Raw genomic sequence first — 17,987 nt, forward strand, 5'->3', positions numbered from 1 at the left:
CTTATGAACAGCATAGTGTAATAGGTTGTGAATAACCCCAGAAATTTGTAAAATAGTAAAATTATCAGAGTCCAACTTAGTAATTCCCACTAGAAACCTCCATGTTAAGGGATTTCCAATTATTTCAATTGATATCACAGTGTTTTAAAAACGATTATTTCTAATTCACTCTTCATTTTAACATGAATAGCATGTATGTCTCTATTCATTTCAATTGTGTATCTCATACTATTCTGTAGATAGGATGAAAAGAGAAGTGTTAATTCTTTTTAGCTCCATTCCTCACGTACTATATGGATTATAGGTGTTATTGCTAGAGCTATTATCTTAAAATTTTTGTGTTCTTAATTAACAAAGCTGTATGCTTATTTATTTTATTTGGATTCACAAGATGCCTGCCATTTTTAGTACCATAAAGCTTCTCTGTCTCCTATTGTTAGCTACTTAAACATTATATATCTTAAATAGGCTGTGCATACCTAGATTTTTGCCTCCATGAATGAGTGAAAATTAAATAAATAAATAAGAGGTAGAAAGGATGAAAGGTGATGAGGTGATGTTTCAGACTTAGTGCTTATCAAGCCGTTTGGTGACTAGTGAATTGCCCACACTCATAGTCTCATTGTTTGAATGAGGCAGTTGACAATTCATCTGTTTTCAGGGCTGTCTACATCCTAGTGGGCACAGCTAAAAGATCTGAGCATATGAATAGTATCCACTGCCTTAATTCACCAATTGCAGCAGCAGATAAGCCATCCCTGTTATAGAGTGTGTTCCTAATAACACAGGAGTATGGGAGCCGCCGGGATGAGCAGGGAAGACTGTGCCTCTGTACGGTTCACAGTTAGATTCCAGTTAATGAGTTTCCAGAAAGTTCTTGCAAGATTGATGTAATCTGAGAAGAGTTTTCTGTCAATAGAAACTCCCTCTGTTTCTCCTTTGTCCTTTTATTGACCGTGTTTATTTTGGGTTCCAGTAAAGATCAAGTGACTGATTGTACAATGACCAACAAGAAACCTGATGGGAGGAGAAGTGGGGAACCTGCCTTTTCTTCAGTGCTCCTGATGCCTAATTCTATTGCATTGACAGTAGTTTCTGCCATGAGAATCTGAGGGGAGGATTCACTCCTCCTATTTTTTTTTTAACCTCCTTTTAATGTCCTCTTGATAACACCTTTCTTAGTTTTTCTGTTCTCATGAGTCTTCGTGGTGTAGTTTCCAATTATGACCTCTGTCCCAAGACTTCTTTCCACCCAGCCTTTCTATTTCCATCCTGCAAAGTGACTTTCTATTCTGTGTTCCACTCTGGCCCTACCACCAAGAAGTTGTGTGGCCTTAGGCAAGTCATAACCCACTTGAGGGCTTCACTTTTCTCTTTTGTAAATGAAACAGTTTGGTTAGAAATTTTGTAAGCTTCTGTTAGCTCTGACATTCTCTTCTGAACCTATGAAAGATTTCAAGTCTTGATTGGCATGTATGCAGGCACAATTCCAGGTGCTCTCAGGAATCACACGTATCTGCCACTGTCCCCGAATGCTCATGTCCAATGATTAGGTCATTCACCACTGCAGTCGTCAGAGCTGATAAAGAACTCTGAACCAGTGTGTTACTAGAACCAACAAAGACAAAGAAAGCACCATTAAGATGTTCTTGGGTCTTGAGTTAGTAGGAGAGGCTTATGAGAACCTGAAGGGATTGCGGGAGTGTGGAAAAGTTTGGAAAATTTGTTGAGCTTTGTGCCTGTCACTTTAACTTCCTGGGTTTAGAATTTTTCATTTGTACCAAGAAGGAGTGGATTAGAACAGAGGTTCTCAACCTGACAGCGCATGTGGAAACTTTATAAAGATAGAGATTACTTAGGGTCCTCTAAGATTAGTTAAAGCAGTTCTCTTGGTTGGGGGCAAGGTGACCAGGCATGATGTCTGTCTTTTAAAAAGTGTTCCAGGTGATTCTGGTAAATCTAGACTTGAGAATCACTGGATTAGATGGTCTCTAAGATTCATTTTCACTCCAGTTTTCTGTGAGTCATGGCACGGAGTCAGAAAACTTTGTCTATAAAGGGTTAGATAGTCCTTTTTTAAGCCATGTGAGCTATGTGGTCTCTATGACAATTATTCAACTCAGCCTTTGTAGGGCAAAGCTAATGTAAACAAATGGATGTGGCTGGATCTGGCCATTGGGCCATAGTTTTGCTGACCTCTGGTCTATGGGATAGAATTTACTTTGGAACTGATAGACCATCAGCAAATTATTTTTGTCCTGTATATCAGCCAATGACACATATAATTCTGTATAAGACATATAAAGGATGGTGCTTAATGATAGAGAACTTGGGGAAGTTGCACTATCTCAAAATTAAGATGCTTAGAGAAAATCAAAACCTTGGGAAAATATTTTGATTTGTTGTTCTGGATTTTGTTTCTTAGTAAATCTTCTCTTCTTGAGATTTCCTTTGAAGTATGTTTAATGGATACCACATAGACCCAATTGCATTCACCAAGCACTTACTGATGGCCTATCATGTGCTTCTAAAAAACGTAACACCAGAAAGAGTTCAAGTTTGAGTAGTAGATTCAATAAGTGATATCAGACCTTTTCAGAAAGGTAAATTTGAGAGTCTTTCTTTGCCTATTGGCACTTATACCTTGATTATTGAAGCTCTTACTTATTGAAATAGGCACAATATATTTGATACCTCTACGTTTATTTAGGATATGTCTTTTGTCATTCGTTGTAATGTGTTTTCTTCCTCTTTCTCACTTCTTGCAGTCAGAAAAAGTGACAATGACTTGCCATGTGATTTGCCACAAGTTAAATAGCAAGCTATAATAATTTCCAAAGGGTTAGAATTTATAGTATACTATAAGTAACTCATTTATGCTGTTAATGATTTATAACAATACAGTTCTGATTGACTTTTTAAGAGCTCTAGGAGCGTAAGTAATAGGTGCAGAACGATAGACCAGAATTTCAAGAATATGTTTTGGGCAGAGTCTGTTTCCATGATAACCATTATCTCTTAAGTCTATATGCATGGCTTAAAGGTTATGCCAATGACTCTAACGTGGTCTTGGGCCTCAGGTCTCTAGTTAGTTGATTCTGAAAAGCATTTAGTTTGGGCCTACCAGGAAGAATCTATGATTTAAAACACTTTAATCCTCCCTTTCACGTACTTCACGTTTTGAAAATTTCTCTTGCAAAATGTGTGGTTTTTCACATGTCACTCTTCTAGATGATTCTCTTCACATTTATTTCTTATAATCTTCCTATAACAACCAGTTATGAAAACTCTTTACAGTGCTGCCAGCCAGATCTCAGGCTTATGAGATATATTTTCTATCATCATGGCTTTTGGGGTATTACAGCATGTAGTTTAGGTGTTAATGCACAATTTTGATGTACTGGTTTCCAAATAGCCAAAAGGATGAAAGGAAAAAGAGCAATATTTTGTGAGGGAGAGGAGTCTGGCTTCCTGACTTCCCCTAGAATAGATCTTTAAGCCTTTTCTTCCCTCTTTGTTAACAAAAGGTGGAAAGGAAAATCAGGAATCATTTTCTTTTTCACTAAATATATCTGTTATAAAGTTGAGATGAGGCTGTGGAGCTGTCTTTTCCCAAAAGACTCTGTTCTCCTGATGCCTAGATTAGTAATTTAGGCCAGCGGTCCCCAACCTTTTTGACACCAGGGACCGGTTTCGTGGAAAACAATTTTTCCCCAGACGGGGGGTTGGGGGGGTTGGTTCAGGCGGTACTGTGAGCGATGGGGAGCGTCAGATGAAGCTTTGCTCACTGGCCCACCACTCACCTCCTGTTGTGTGGCCCTGTTCTGTAGAGGGGCCGCAGAACTGTAGAGGTCCGCAGACTGGGGGTTGGGGCCCCCTGATTTAGATGCTATCATAAAGATAATGAGATTCAGTTTTAAAGATTGACCCAGGAGAATTTTTTGAGCATAATAAATTTAAATAATCAAGCCAAAAATTTAAAGCAGATGCTACTCAAGCAAAAATCCCACTTCATTTTAGTTAAACTCCAATTTTATAGAAGTCTGTGCAAAGTATATCAAGCTTTCCTCTTCATGTGAGGAAAGGTTTGATGTTTCAGTGCCTGAGTCTCATTTTGGCTTCATCATTTACTTCTTAAAATCTAAGACACATTCTCCCACCTAAGCTGGTAATGGCCACGTTGAGACTTTGCTGTCAGTGGGCTAGACAGAGCCTCCCCCTCATTCCTCTTCGGGAAGCACTTTTCTATGCACAGAAGCAGCAGCTTAAGGTTAAAGAGTTTGCCTGACTCCGTCTACAGAACTCTGAAAACTGCCAAATCTGAATTTCCATCCAGCTCCATCTACATAGCTGGACAATGGCGTAGCAGTTTTTACGTATCACCTGAAAATGTTTAGACATTCCAAATTAGAGACAGGATTAAGTTAGTTTAAAAAGCTCAATGAAGACAAAAATATGAGACTAAAAATAGTTTGGTATGTTACAACTTCCTTCTAATCCAAATAGCAATGTATATTTTCAGGCTGAGAGGCCGAGGCTACAACCGCAGCCTGGATTTCCTGCTAAGGTCCCCACAGCACTGTCATTCTCCCTGCTCAGAAACTGCTTTCTGCATATGAGGTAGAACAATGCATTAATTCATTACGAACAAAGATTTATTAAGGGACTGCATGATGGTAAACACTAGATGGGGAAGATACAACAAACAATGCTTGAATAAGTTTACTGTAATAACCACAGTGGATTTAACTAAAGCCCATGGGATGTAAGCTTCATGTTCTCTCACTTGCATGGAACCCTTTGAAGGCCCTATACTTAATTTTCTATGCAGAATTTTAATTCTTTTTCTTTCTTCCCTCTTTTTGAATATTGTTCCCTGTAAATCCTTGTTGTTATACAGTAAATCCTTGTTGCTTATCTATTTTATTTATAGCAGTGTGCATCTGTTAATCCCATACTCCTAATTTATTCCCCCTTAGTAACCATAAGTTTGTTTTCTGTATCTGTGAGTCTGTTTCTGTTTTGTAGATAGATTCATTAGTATTATTTTTTAGATTTCACATATAAGTGATATCATATATTTATCTTTCTCTGTCTCACTTGCTTCACTTAGTATGATATTCTCTAGATCCATCAATATTGCTGCAAATGGCAATATTTCATCCTTTTTATGGCTAGGATTTCATTGTATATATATTCTTTTTCTTAAGAAGAGTCCCCTAAATTACTTAAGTTTCAGGTTCCACCAAACCTGGATCCATCCCTGATTTCAGGTATGAATCTTTGGCTGTGAAATCAAGTGTACGAGAAATATGACTACTTGTGCTATAGTCAAATTTATTTTCTATTTGAACATGCCTTCCGTCGAGTGGAAGAAACAACCTCAGCAAATACAGAGATCTTCCTAGAAGTGAATCTATAATAAATTGTGAGTGGAGTCTACAGGATACCAAGACACTGAGGGAGGGGGCGTCTGGCCCTAGGTTGTCCCTTGTTGTGCTTGCTGTCTCTGAGACTGTCTCTGACCTAGAGGTGTACAGTCCAGGTATATTGGGTCTTTGTCCTTCTGGTCCTGATTATGAGCTCTCCCTAGGTGAGCTCTCTCCCTCTCAGCTTCTTCCATGTCTCTGAGGAAGGGAAGACCCTGAGGGATCAAAGCGTTGGGATTCTTTGGCTTCCCTTCAGCACCATTCTGGAAATACAAGAAAATCTGAAGCTATGTCATGTTATCTATGTCTAGACATGCCAAGCATCCGTGTCCACTCTATTGCTCCTGTGCCATGCCGGGCACTGGAAGCTTCTCTAAGGCCCTCCTCATTCCTGACTCCACCTTAGAAATGAGGCATAGGCTTCCTATGTTCTAAAATCCCTCAAATCTACTTGAGGAGAGAACCAGAGTTCAGTTGCAAGGCACTGCTTCTTTTAAGAGGAATTGGTGTCTCAGCCCATTCATGAGTTGGATTGTGCAGTGAGGAGAGAGGCTATATCTCATCCATCAGAATTTCATCCATGACTACTGTTTTTTACATAAACACTGTGCTTTGTGTCCTTCAGGGTTTGGTTTTTGAAGCTTAAAAGGCAATATTCATGTGCCTCAAAATTTTCAAACTGTCAATCTCTGACTACAAAGGCAATTTTTTGCAACTTGCAAGACCAGAAATGATTTTCTGTGCTCTGGTTCTCCTTGAGAGGCAGTGAAAGTAGAATGCGCAAATTGGAGAGCCTGCGAGGCACAAGGAATTAGTTAGCAATTCATAACATTATCTGGCCACATCATCTATTCAGTAATGGCATTTCAGTGGCTGAGAAACTGACCATAATGCAGGTGTCTGCACTAGCCACCTTTTCTTCCCATCAGAAAATATTCTAACCCATTGAGTTGAGTGAATGTTCATGTGCTGTGGATGAGTGCCCATGGTTAAGGTGAACTAGTTCTTGGTCAGGGATATTTGACCATGCTCTGGGTAACTATAATAGCCTGTCTTGGGGTCACTTTATGCAATTAGACTATATGAAAGGTGACGAGTTGAAAATTGTTTTCTAAATTTGATAGGTACTTTCCATCTATCATAGCTGGCATTAGAAGTTCTGCATTCAAAAAACAAAAAAACAAACAAGCAAACAGAGAAGTTCTGGATTCACCCTTGCTAATGGAGAATGTAATTTGCTGTACTCAAACACAAATCCTTACACAGAAAGCTTATCCACTACATTTTAGTGCTACCAAAATAGTAGTTTTGAATGTCATTTTCTAATAACACCACATATAATTTTGAGTAGTTTAGATAGCAGTATTTACATGTTTTTTGATTGCTTGGAAGTATGAAAATATGAGGGATTTTTGTTATACAGTAGCTTTCTTGACATACTAAAGCACCTAACAAAGACTAATTTAGAATTCTTCACAGCATTGACATGCAGAAATGTCAACAGTTTACTTTAATTCAAAATTAATAAAAAATAACTGAATCAGGATTTAACAAACCCTGAAAATCACCCATAATTTGGAATTTAAAATACTATGTCAGAGGACTAGTTATAATATGCCTTTCATTTCCTCTAGAGTTATTTATGATGGATGTGGGCTTTGGATACTTTTCACTTCCATTTACAGTGGGTTTGGCTTAAAAAGATTCCCTTTTTGAATTTCAAATAATTATTGAAGATAATTCGAAGGTATTTTCAAGATGAAGGAAATTGAAGCACACAATTACTAGATAGAAGAAAGCTCTTTATAAACAGCAGGCTTGATCAATGCATGTGAAAACAGGCAACGCTATTAGATTTGCTAAGATGGAACTTTTAATATTCAGTTAAGGATCAATATCTAAACTTCTCTGATTCATCTACCAGTCATTTAATACTAAAGGTGAAGAATTCTTCCCATTTCACCTTTTGATAATGAAAAATAGAAATAATAGAGACAAATGCCCAAAGGCATTTCTTCCCACCATTTTTTTTTGCAAAAAGAATCATTTCTAATAATCTAAACCTTAACTATAAATACGATGATAAGAAATTAACATTGTAAAGGAGAAGGTTAAATTCTTGACTGGGTAAAGCCAGAATCAACAATTACTTTTAAGACAAAAAAATTTCTGTCTAGTACGCTGTTAACACCTGTGAAGGACTAAGCCGTAGAATCAAGGATGATATCTTTTAAAAATAGAAATTGAGTGAATTCAAAGTCTCCAACTCTTTCTTCTTATTCATTTATTTATTTATATATTTAATCATTCACATATTTATCCGTTTATTCACTTAAAATTTTTTCAAATATTTATTGGATGCTTATTATATGCCAGGCTATTTTAAAAATCGCATTCCAAATTCCAATAAATTATAATTGTTCAGAGAAATATGTTCTCGTTAAAGAATTTAAGCACCTTTGAAAAATAGTTGAATTTCATAATGCCATTTGCAGCAACATGGATGCAACTAGAGATCATCATACTAAGTGAAGTAAGTCAGAAGGAGAAAGACAAATACTATATGATACCACTTATATGTAGAATCTAAAATATGACACAAATGAACTTATTTACAAAACAGAAACAGACTCACAGACATAGAGAATGGACTTGTGGTTGCCAAGGCGGGTAGGCAGTGGTGGGGGGATGGATTGGGAGTTTGAGGTTAACAGATGCAAACTATTATATATAGAATGGATAAACAACAAGGTCCTACTGTTGCAAGGGAACTATATTCAATATCCTGTGATAAACCATAAGGGAAAAGAATATGAAAAAGAATTTATATACATATGCATAACTGAATCACTTTGTAGTACACCAGAAACTAACACAACATTGTAAATCAACTATACTTCAATAAAATAAATTTTAAAAAATAAATTAATTTTAAAAATGGTTGAATTTTAAATACAGCCCTTATACACAGTCACATTTTGCTCAGCAATGGAAATTGATCTTTAAGTAATTCAGATTAAAAATGTAATATTTAACTACAGATATATGCCAGTGACTTAAATTTGTTTGAAGATTATTGTGAAGTTATTCAAAATTTACCAAGCTTCAAGAGTCCACTTACCACCCAGCTGACATAGAATTGTCGATAGTTATTAATGTACTGTGAGAGTAAGGCAAGACTCTTATGTAGTGGTTTAGAGGTGTGAAATATTTTACTATAATATACCAATTGTAAAACATTGTGTAGTACTACTCATGGTAGAAAAAAGTTTTCCCCTTGACATCATCTATTCCCTTGAGTAGAGTTTGGCTATTTATGTGTGGCTTGCATAACTGAGAATTAACTGATCACAAAAATAAGCAGTTATATACAGAGCGCATTTATAGAAATCCTAGTTAATTCTCTTGGTTAAGCTTTTAATTGCATCCAATTATTTCCTGTTAGTTCATTGAAAAACCTAACAAATAACCAAGTGACGACTAGCTAGCATCACATCTTACAAGTTATTTTTTAGGAAACACCAAACTAATTATGACTTTGCCTGCAGCTCTTAAACAAAAATTAAAAATTATTTTTATTTCAGATGCGATCTGTGAGCCGAGTCTTTAAGTTTATTGATATGCCAGCAGAAGACGGTAAACCTAACAAGTCATTGAAACCATCCAAGGATGACCAGCTCTCGAAAGTTATGATTATCAAGAATCAACATGTGAAGAAAGATGACATCTGGCCCTCAGGGGGCCGAATGACCGTCAAAGACCTCACAGTGAAGTATACAGATGGTGGGAATGCCGTATTAGAGAACATTTCCTTCTCAATAAGTCCTGGCCAGAGGGTGAGATTTAAACATTGCTTGCTTTGTTAAATCTGTGTTCAGTAAGTGAATCTCAGTAGCCTAAAGCAATGTGTTAGTAGAATCCATTTGTAACACTGTTATTGTAGACTAGGACCGATATTGAACACAAATATTTTCAAGTTATTATATGAAGTCATTGTTTCATGTGAAATATACTTTGCAAAGTCCTGAATCTATATAATGGAACCATTTTATTCCATTTTATTTTATTTTTGTATTAATTTTTATTGGAGTATAGTTACTTTACAATGTTGTGTTAGTTTCTGCTGTACATCAAAGTGAATCAGTTATATATATACATATATGCACTCTTTTTTAGATTCCATTCCTATTTAGGTCACCACAGAGCACTGAGTAGCGCTCCCTCTGCTATACAGTAGGTGCTCAATAGTTATCTATTTTATACATAGTAGTGTATATATGTCAGTCCTAATCCCCCAATTCATCCCACCCACCTCTTTCCCCCTTGGTAACCATGAGTTTGTTTTCTACATCTGTGATTCTATTTCTGCTTTGCAAATAAGTTCATCTGTACCATTTTTCTAGGTTCCACATATAAGCAATATTAAATTATATTTGTCTTTCTCTTTCTAACTTACTTCACTCTGTATGACAATCCTGGGTCCATCCATGTTGCTGGAAATGACATTATTTTGTTCCTTTTATGGCTGAGTAATATTCCATTATATATATATATATATATATATATGCCACATCTTCTTTATCCATTCCTCTGTCGATGGACATTTAGGTTGCTTATACAAACAGCTCATGCAGCTCAATATCAAAAAACAAACAACCCAATCAAAAAATGGGTAGAAGATCTAAATAGACATTTCTCCAAAGAAGACATACACATGGCCAAAAAACACATGAAAAGATGCTAGACATCACTAATTATTAGAGAAATGCAAATCAGAACTACAGTGAGATATCACCTCACACTGGTCAGAATGACCATCATCAAAAAGTCTACAAATAATAAGTGCTGGAGATGGTGTGGAGCAAAAGGATCCCTCCTACACTGTTGGTGGGAATGTAAATTGGCGTAGTCACTATGGAGAACAGTATGGAGGTTCCTTAAAAAACTAAAAATAGAGCTACCATATGATCCAGCAATCCCACTCCTGGGCATATAATGGGACCTTTTTTTTTTTTTTTCAGTTTATTTATTTTATTTATTTATTTTTGGCTGAGTTGGGTCTTTGTTGCTGTGTGCATGCTTTCTCTAGTTGCGGTGAGCGGGGGCTACTCTTTGTTGCGGTGCGCAGGCTTCTCATTGCGGTGGCTTCTCTTGTGGAGCACGGGCTCTAGGCACGTGGGCTTCAGTGGTTGCGGCATGCAGGCTCAATAGTTGTGGCTCATGCGCTCTAGAGCACAGGCTCTGTAGTTGTGGCGCACAGGCTTAGTTGCTCTGTGGCATGTGGGATCTTCCTGGACCAGGAATCGAACTGCATTGGCAGACGGATTCTCAACCGCTGCGCCACCAGGGAAGCCCTGGGACCATTTTAAATGTGATTCTACTTGCAGAATATCTAATTGATTGCTACCTTACCAACTAAAGAAGCTGTTAAATAAACAAAAATTATAACATGTTTTAGATTTTGCATCTTGAAACTATCTTCCATTTCAGGTGAGGGAAATATTTTGTTGCTGATTCCATCTAAAGTTTTCTTAAATTTTACATAATTGACACTCTTTCAAACAAGTGGTACTTTTTTTCTTAGCTTTTTTCAATTTGCTTGTTTAGTTGGAGTTTTCATCAAGGTATGGATTGTTAAATTTTTTTCCCAATAATGCACTAAGCTATAATTATTTATGAAGCAATAATTTTTTATTATTTAATAAGCAAAAATAACCTTGTACTATTTTGAAGTGTTTTTTATGGATCCCAGCACTGGGCTGAATTCACAGAAGTTACTGAAATGTACGGATTCTGGAATTGATTCTTAGAGAAGGGGATGGTCATTCTCCCTACATTTTATGCTCTGTAAATGGGATTTTATATTCTCTCCAGATTCCTTATTCTGGGCCACTCTGTAAATCTAGCAGGAGTATTATATTGTTTTGATTGCTTTCTTTTCCATTTAAATTGAGATAGAATACAATAGGGCCACTTCTTATGAAAACTGAATTTTATTTTATTTTATTTATTTTTAAAAATATTTATTGGGTTGCGCCAGTCTTAGTTGCGGCTCACCGGCTCCTTAGTTGTGGCATGCATTTGGGATCTAGTTCCCTGACCAGGGATCGAACCCGGGCCCCCTGCATTGGGAGCACGAAGTCTTAACCACTGTGCCACCAACGAATTCCCTGAAAACTGAATTTTAAAACTTCATCTCTCTGTGGTTTAATTTCAAACAGAGATTTTTTTTTTAACTGGGGAGGTAATGGTCAGTAAGGTTTGTTAGGCCATCATCACTGTCACCAACACAGAAACAGACTGTTTTCACTTGCTTTTGCCCATGGGTTTAGGAATGTTTGATAATTGGATGTATTAGGCAAAGTTCTGATAAGAAAAAAGTATAGAGTGAGCAAAAATTTTCTACATCTTATGCTAAATGGCTTGAAATTGCACACTGGAAATTTTGACTTACCTTTTAGTCTAGTTAGGAAAAATATATTCACATACTACTAAAATTAGCTCTTTATTATATTTATGCTCATCAAGAATGAGATTTGTTTTTTCCTGAGAGAAAAGTATAAATGGGCATAAATGGAAAGACTAGGTTCTAGACTGAATTTTCCCCTAATATTAGAATGAGGTTGTCTAAAGTTATGCTTTGGAACTAAGTAAAATTAACGGTTTGCCTTCATTCTTCCCTTCCATTGAGAAAAGCATAATTAATTACTCTTTCTTGCTTCATACATCAATGAATGCCATAGGCAGCTGAAGGTCACCAGGATGGATGCCAAAAGCGCTGTGAAGTTATAACAACAGCAACAGATAGGTTGATCCACAGGAGGAATAGATTTGGTAAATTATTTGCTTTCCCTCCTCCTGACATTCTCCCATCCATTTGCTTTTCCAATGCTCACTTGCCCACTAAATTAAATACAAACAAGTCCTAGTAGAGTGACAGAGTTTCAGAGTCCTCATTTTTGTAGGTAGTTTCCTTGATGTGAGAGTAGTAATCAGAGATGCTGTAAAATGAGAAGAAGCAATATGCCCAGGCATTCCATCTTCTCTGAACCTTTATACAGGAAGCAGGCGATGTGTCTTTGCAAGACACTCCCTAGGTGATTTGGGAGAATTGAAAATTACTCACATAAGGCTATAGATGTTTATAGAGCACTTATCATGTCCTAAGCACTGTTTAAAGACCTTTATTTGCTATCACATTTGATCTTATTATAACTCCAAAGGTAGATGTTATTACCCTTTTTGCGCATAGTGGAAGAAACTAACAATCAGTTAAGTGAGTGAAGTAGCAGGGATCTCAAACTCAGATCTCTCTGACCTCAAAGTCCTTTTTTACCTGCTTCTCTTAAAAGAAGAAAAAGAAAGAGCAGAAGAAAGAAGACAGAAAGAGAGAGAGAGATCTGTCACAGAAGATGTCAATCTAAAAGGGGAAATGTGAAATCCAGTAACAGCTAAAGCAGAATGACTCTGAAGCTAACAAGGCTGAGGTTTCAAAGAACTTCACTTGCCTGAGCCCCTTTCAAGGGCCTGTACATAATTTTGTGTTTATAATTTTGAAATCTTTATTCTTGAAAAGAGCTCCCCTCCCCGCCCCCAAAAATTATACCCTTGAATAAGAGATATATAGATAAAATGCTAAGGTAATTCAGAAGAGGAAGCAGTTATTATCATTTGGCTGGGAGTTGGGCTATTCAGGGAAGGTTTGCCACAGGAAGTGGCATTTAGAATGAGGCTTCAAGACTTAAACTGTGATTTGAATAATTAAGGTGGGTGAAGAAGGGTGCTGTAGGCAGAGGGAAAAACATGAGGCATGGAGCATGTACGGAAAACAATGACTGGTTCAGTCATTCGATGACTGGAGGATGCATAAAGGATGTAATTGGATCCAAGATTGGTGCAAGTTGATGCAGATTATGGATCTTGAGAGCCAAAGCAATAAAGGGAGGTTATAACTCAGAAAATCCTAATTGATTTTGCTACCACATGGTCTTTGAAAGCAGTGGTTCTCAAAGTGTGGTTCCTGCACCAGCATCATCTGCGTCACTTGAAAACTTGCGAGAGATGCATATTTTTGAGCCTCACTGAGCCCTACTGCCCAAGGGGTGGGGACAGTGGTCTGTGTTTTATCACACCTTCCAGGTGGTGCTGATACATGCCCATCTACTTGTGAGAACCCATATCTAAGAGAGTCGTTAGGTGTAGAGGAGTGATGTAGAAGAGTGAGGGTAGGATTCCAACTGTAAAGGCTTAGGGAATGGGTGAGTCCTAAACTGAGGGGTTATATAGAACACCAGTGTTGGTGGTGGGAGAGAGAAAGCAAGAACATCTGTCTAAGAGGATGGGTATATAGAGGGATTTGCCTTTGTTCTGTAGGAGTAGTTGGGAGTTTTTTTTGTTTGTTTGTTTTGTTTTGTTTTGTTTCTTGAGACAGGAGGAAAGGAGATAAGTGGAGTTAAAGAGAAGTGGAGTTAAAGAGAATCACTGAGCAAAAAGCTGGAAAACTGAAGGTGTTCTTATTAGGCTGCCTTAATATTTTAAGTCAACTTCCACAATCATCGAAGTTGAGTAGTGTCAGTCCTCTGATTTTGTTCTTCTCCTTCAATAATGTGTTGACTGTTCTTTTGCATCTCCATATAAACTTTAGAATCAGTTTGCCATATACACAAAATAACTTGCTGGGATTTTGACTGGGATTGCACTGAATCTATAGATCAAGTTGAGAAGAATCAACATCTTGACAATATTGAGTCTTCCTATCCATGAACATGGAATATCTCTCTATTTGTTTAATTTTTCTTTGATTTAATTCATCACTTTTGTAATTTTTCTCATCCTGATCTTGTGTATATTTTCTTAGATTTATACCTAAGTATTTCATTTTGGGGAGTGCTAATGTAAATTGTATTTTGTTTTTAATTTAAAATTCCACTTGTTCATTGCTGGTATGTAGGAAAGCAGTTGACTTCTGTATATTAACCTTGTATCCTGCAATCTTGCTATAGTCACTTATTAGTTCCAGGAGTTTTAGTGTTGATTCTTTTGTACTTTCTACATAGATGATAACGTCATCTGTGAACAAAAACAGTTTTACTTTGTTCTTCTCAATCTGTATGCCTTTTATTTCCTTTTCTTGTCTTGTTGCATTAGCTAAGATTAGGATGCTGAAAGCAGTTGTAAGAGGGGAGCATTCTTGCCTTGATGTTGATCTTAGTGGGAAAGCTTCACGTTTTCCATCATTCAGTAATAATAGCCGTAGGGTTTTTGTAGAGGTTCTTTATCAAGTTGATGACCTTCCCCTCTATTCCTACTTTGCTAAGAGCTTTTATCAGGCATTGGTGGTGGATTTTGTCAAAGGCTTTTTCTGCATCTGTTGATATGGCCGTATTATTTTTCTTGCCTGTTGATATGATGGATTGTATTAATTGATTTTCAAATGTTGAACCAACCCTGCATATCTGGGATAAATCCCACTTGGTCATGGTGTATAATTCTCTTTATACGTTGTTGGGTTTCATTTGTTAATTTTTTAAAGCATTTTGCATCTATGTTCATGAGAAATATTGATCTGTAATATCTTTAGTTTTGGTATTCTGGCAATGCTGGTCTCATAGAATGATTTAGGATGTATCCCTTTTGCTTCTATCTTCTGAATGAGATTGTAGAAAATTGGTAGAATTTCTACTTTAGGTGACTTGTAGAATTTACCAGTGAATCTATCTGGGATTGGTGCTTTCTGATTTGGAAGGTTATTAATTATCAATTCAATTTCTTTAAAAAGTATATGCCTATTCAGATTGTCTATTTCTTCTTTTGAGTTTTGGCAGATTGTATCTTTTAAGGAATTTGTTCATTTCATCTAAGTTATCAAACCAGTGGGCATAGAGTTTTTCATAGTATTTCTTTACTATTAATAATATGTATTAAGAGAGGTAGTGAGTTTCCCTCTTTCATTTCTTTAAAAAATTTTTAATTGAAATATAGTTGACATACTATTATGTAAGGTTCAGGTGTACTACATAGTGATTTGACATCTGCATACATTATGAAATGGTCACCACAATAAGTCTAGTAACCATCCATCCCCATACAAAGTTATTACAATATTAACCACATTCCTTATGCTAAATAAGGTAAATATTCTTTCATTTTTGATGTTAGTAATTTGTGTCATCTCTCTTATTTTCTTAGTTAGCCTGGCTAGAAACTTATAAAATTTAATGATCTTTTCAGAGAACCAGTTTTTAGTTTCATTGATTTTCCCTACCAATTTCCTGTTTTCAATTGGTTGATTCTACTGTAATTGTTATTTATTTATTTTTCTTCTGCCTAATTTTGATTTAATTTACTCTTCTTTTTCTGGTTTCCTAAGATGGAAGCTTAGATTATTGATTTTAGTTATTTCTTCTTTTTTGTATTACATATTCTTTTCTATACAAGATATTTATATTATACTACAGATATATATTATTTTGTATGAGATATATTAGATATTTCTATATTAGATATTTCTTCTTTTCTATAGCATTTAATATTATAAATTTCTCTCTGTACTGCTTTTGCTGCGTACCACAAAATCTGATAAATTTCTTTCTTATTTTCATTTATTTGAAATCTTTTTTTCCCTTGAGATTTCTTTTTTACCCTATGTGTTGTTTAATGTCCAAGTATTTGGGGATTTTCCAGCTGTCTTTCCGTTATTGATTTCTGGTTTAATTCCATCGTGGTCTGAGAGCATACATTGTATGAGTTGCATTCTCTTGAATTCGTTAAATTGTGTTTTATGACCCATAATGTGATTTATCTTGGTGAATGTTCCCTGCGAGCTTGAGAAGAATGTTATTTTGCTGTTGTTGGATGAAGTAGTCTATAGGTGTTAATTATATCCAATTGACTGATGATTGTGTAGAGTTCAATTATATCCTTATTGATTTTCTAACTTCTGTGTCGGTCCATTTTTGACAGAGGAATATTGAAGTCTCCAACTGTAATAGTGGATTCATCTATTTCTCTTTGCAATTCTGTCAGTTTTTGCCTCATGTTATTTTGACACAATGTTGTTAGGCATATACACATTAAAAATTATGTCTTTCTGGAGTATTGGCCCCTTTATCATTATATGGTACCCCTTATCTGATAATTTCTCTTGCTCTGATATCTGCTCTGTGTAAAATTAGTTACTACAACTTTCTTTAATTAGTGTTAACATGGTATATCTTTTTCTGTACTTTTAATCTATTTCTATATGCCTTTACATTTAAAGTGGGTTTATTTCTTTAAAGTGAAATTAGTCAGGGAAAGACAAATACCATCTGGCTTCACTTATACATGAACTCTAAAAACAAAAAAAATGAACAAATATAACAAAACAGAGAGTCATAGATACAGAGAACAAGTGGTTGCCAGAGGGGTGGGCACTGGGAGGATGAGAGAAATAGGTGAGAGAGATTAAAACTTTTTGTAGTTGCCCTAAAATTTGCAATATATGTTTTCAACTAATCCAGGTCACCTTTAAACAACACTATAGTGCCTCACAGGTCGTGGAAGTATGTTATTATAACAAAATACAGTTGACCCCTGAACAGGGTGGAGGTAGGGGGTGCCCACCCTCTGCACAGTCGAAAATATCTTCTCTGTTTATCCGAGATTGCTCTGTACACATGGTCCCTCTTTATCCGCAGTTCTGCATCATCTAATTCAACCAACTCTGGATATTGTAGCACTGTAGTGTTTACTATTGAAAATAATCTGCGTGTAAGTGGACTTGCACTTGTTCAAACCTGTGTTGTTCAAGGGTCAACTGTATTCCCACTTCCTCCCTCTTTGTCCCTTGTATTGTTGCTGCCATTCATTTCACGTATACAGAAGCATATATATAAACATACATAATTGAATACATTGTTGCTATTATTATTTTGAACACACTACTACCTGTCAGATCAATTAAGAATAAGAAAAATAATATTTCTTATTTTACCTTCACTTATTCATGCTCTGATGCTCTTCCTTTCTTTACGTAGATCAGAATTTCTGACTTAATTTTCCTGAAGAACTTTTTAAAACATTTATTGCAAAGCTGATCTACTGGCATCAAATTCCCTTGATTTTTGTTTGAGAAAGTCTTTATTTCTCCCTTATCTTTTGAAGGATAATTTCACAAGGTACAGAATTCTAGCTTGGTGGTCCTTTTCTCTCAACACTTTAAATATTTCACTCCATTCTTTTTTTGCTTGCATGTTTTCTGAAGAATAGTTGAATTTAGTTCTTTTCTTTGTTCCTCTATAAATAAGGTGGTTTTTTCCCCTCTGGCTTCTTTCAAGATTTTTTCTTTATCTCTGATTTTCTGTAGTTTGAATATGATATACCTACATGTAGTTTTTTGGCATTTATCCTGCTTGGTGTTCTGTGAACTTCCTGGACCTGTGGTTTAGTTTTTGACATTAATTTGGGGAAGTTCTGAGTCATTATTGTTTCAAGTATTTTTGTTCCTTTCTCTCTTTCTTCTCCTTCTGGTATTTCCATTAGTGGTATACTATACCTTTTGTAATTGTCCCACAGTTC

General features: G+C 36.1%; 1 protein-coding gene across 1 annotated transcript in view; it reads left to right on the plus strand.

Moving 5' to 3' along the window:
- CFTR (CF transmembrane conductance regulator) overlaps positions 1 to 17,987 on the plus strand; it is a 233,003-nt gene that overhangs the window by 185,029 nt on the left and 29,987 nt on the right. Inside the window, exon 25 of the mRNA XM_068549816.1 lies at positions 9,014 to 9,265. Coding sequence (XP_068405917.1) covers positions 9,014 to 9,265 — 252 coding nt within the window. The remainder of the gene's footprint in view (positions 1 to 9,013; positions 9,266 to 17,987) is intronic.

This window comes from Eschrichtius robustus, chromosome 8 (genome assembly GCF_028021215.1).
Source record: "Eschrichtius robustus isolate mEscRob2 chromosome 8, mEscRob2.pri, whole genome shotgun sequence".
In the NCBI taxonomy this organism is placed as follows: Eukaryota; Metazoa; Chordata; class Mammalia; order Artiodactyla; family Eschrichtiidae; genus Eschrichtius; species Eschrichtius robustus.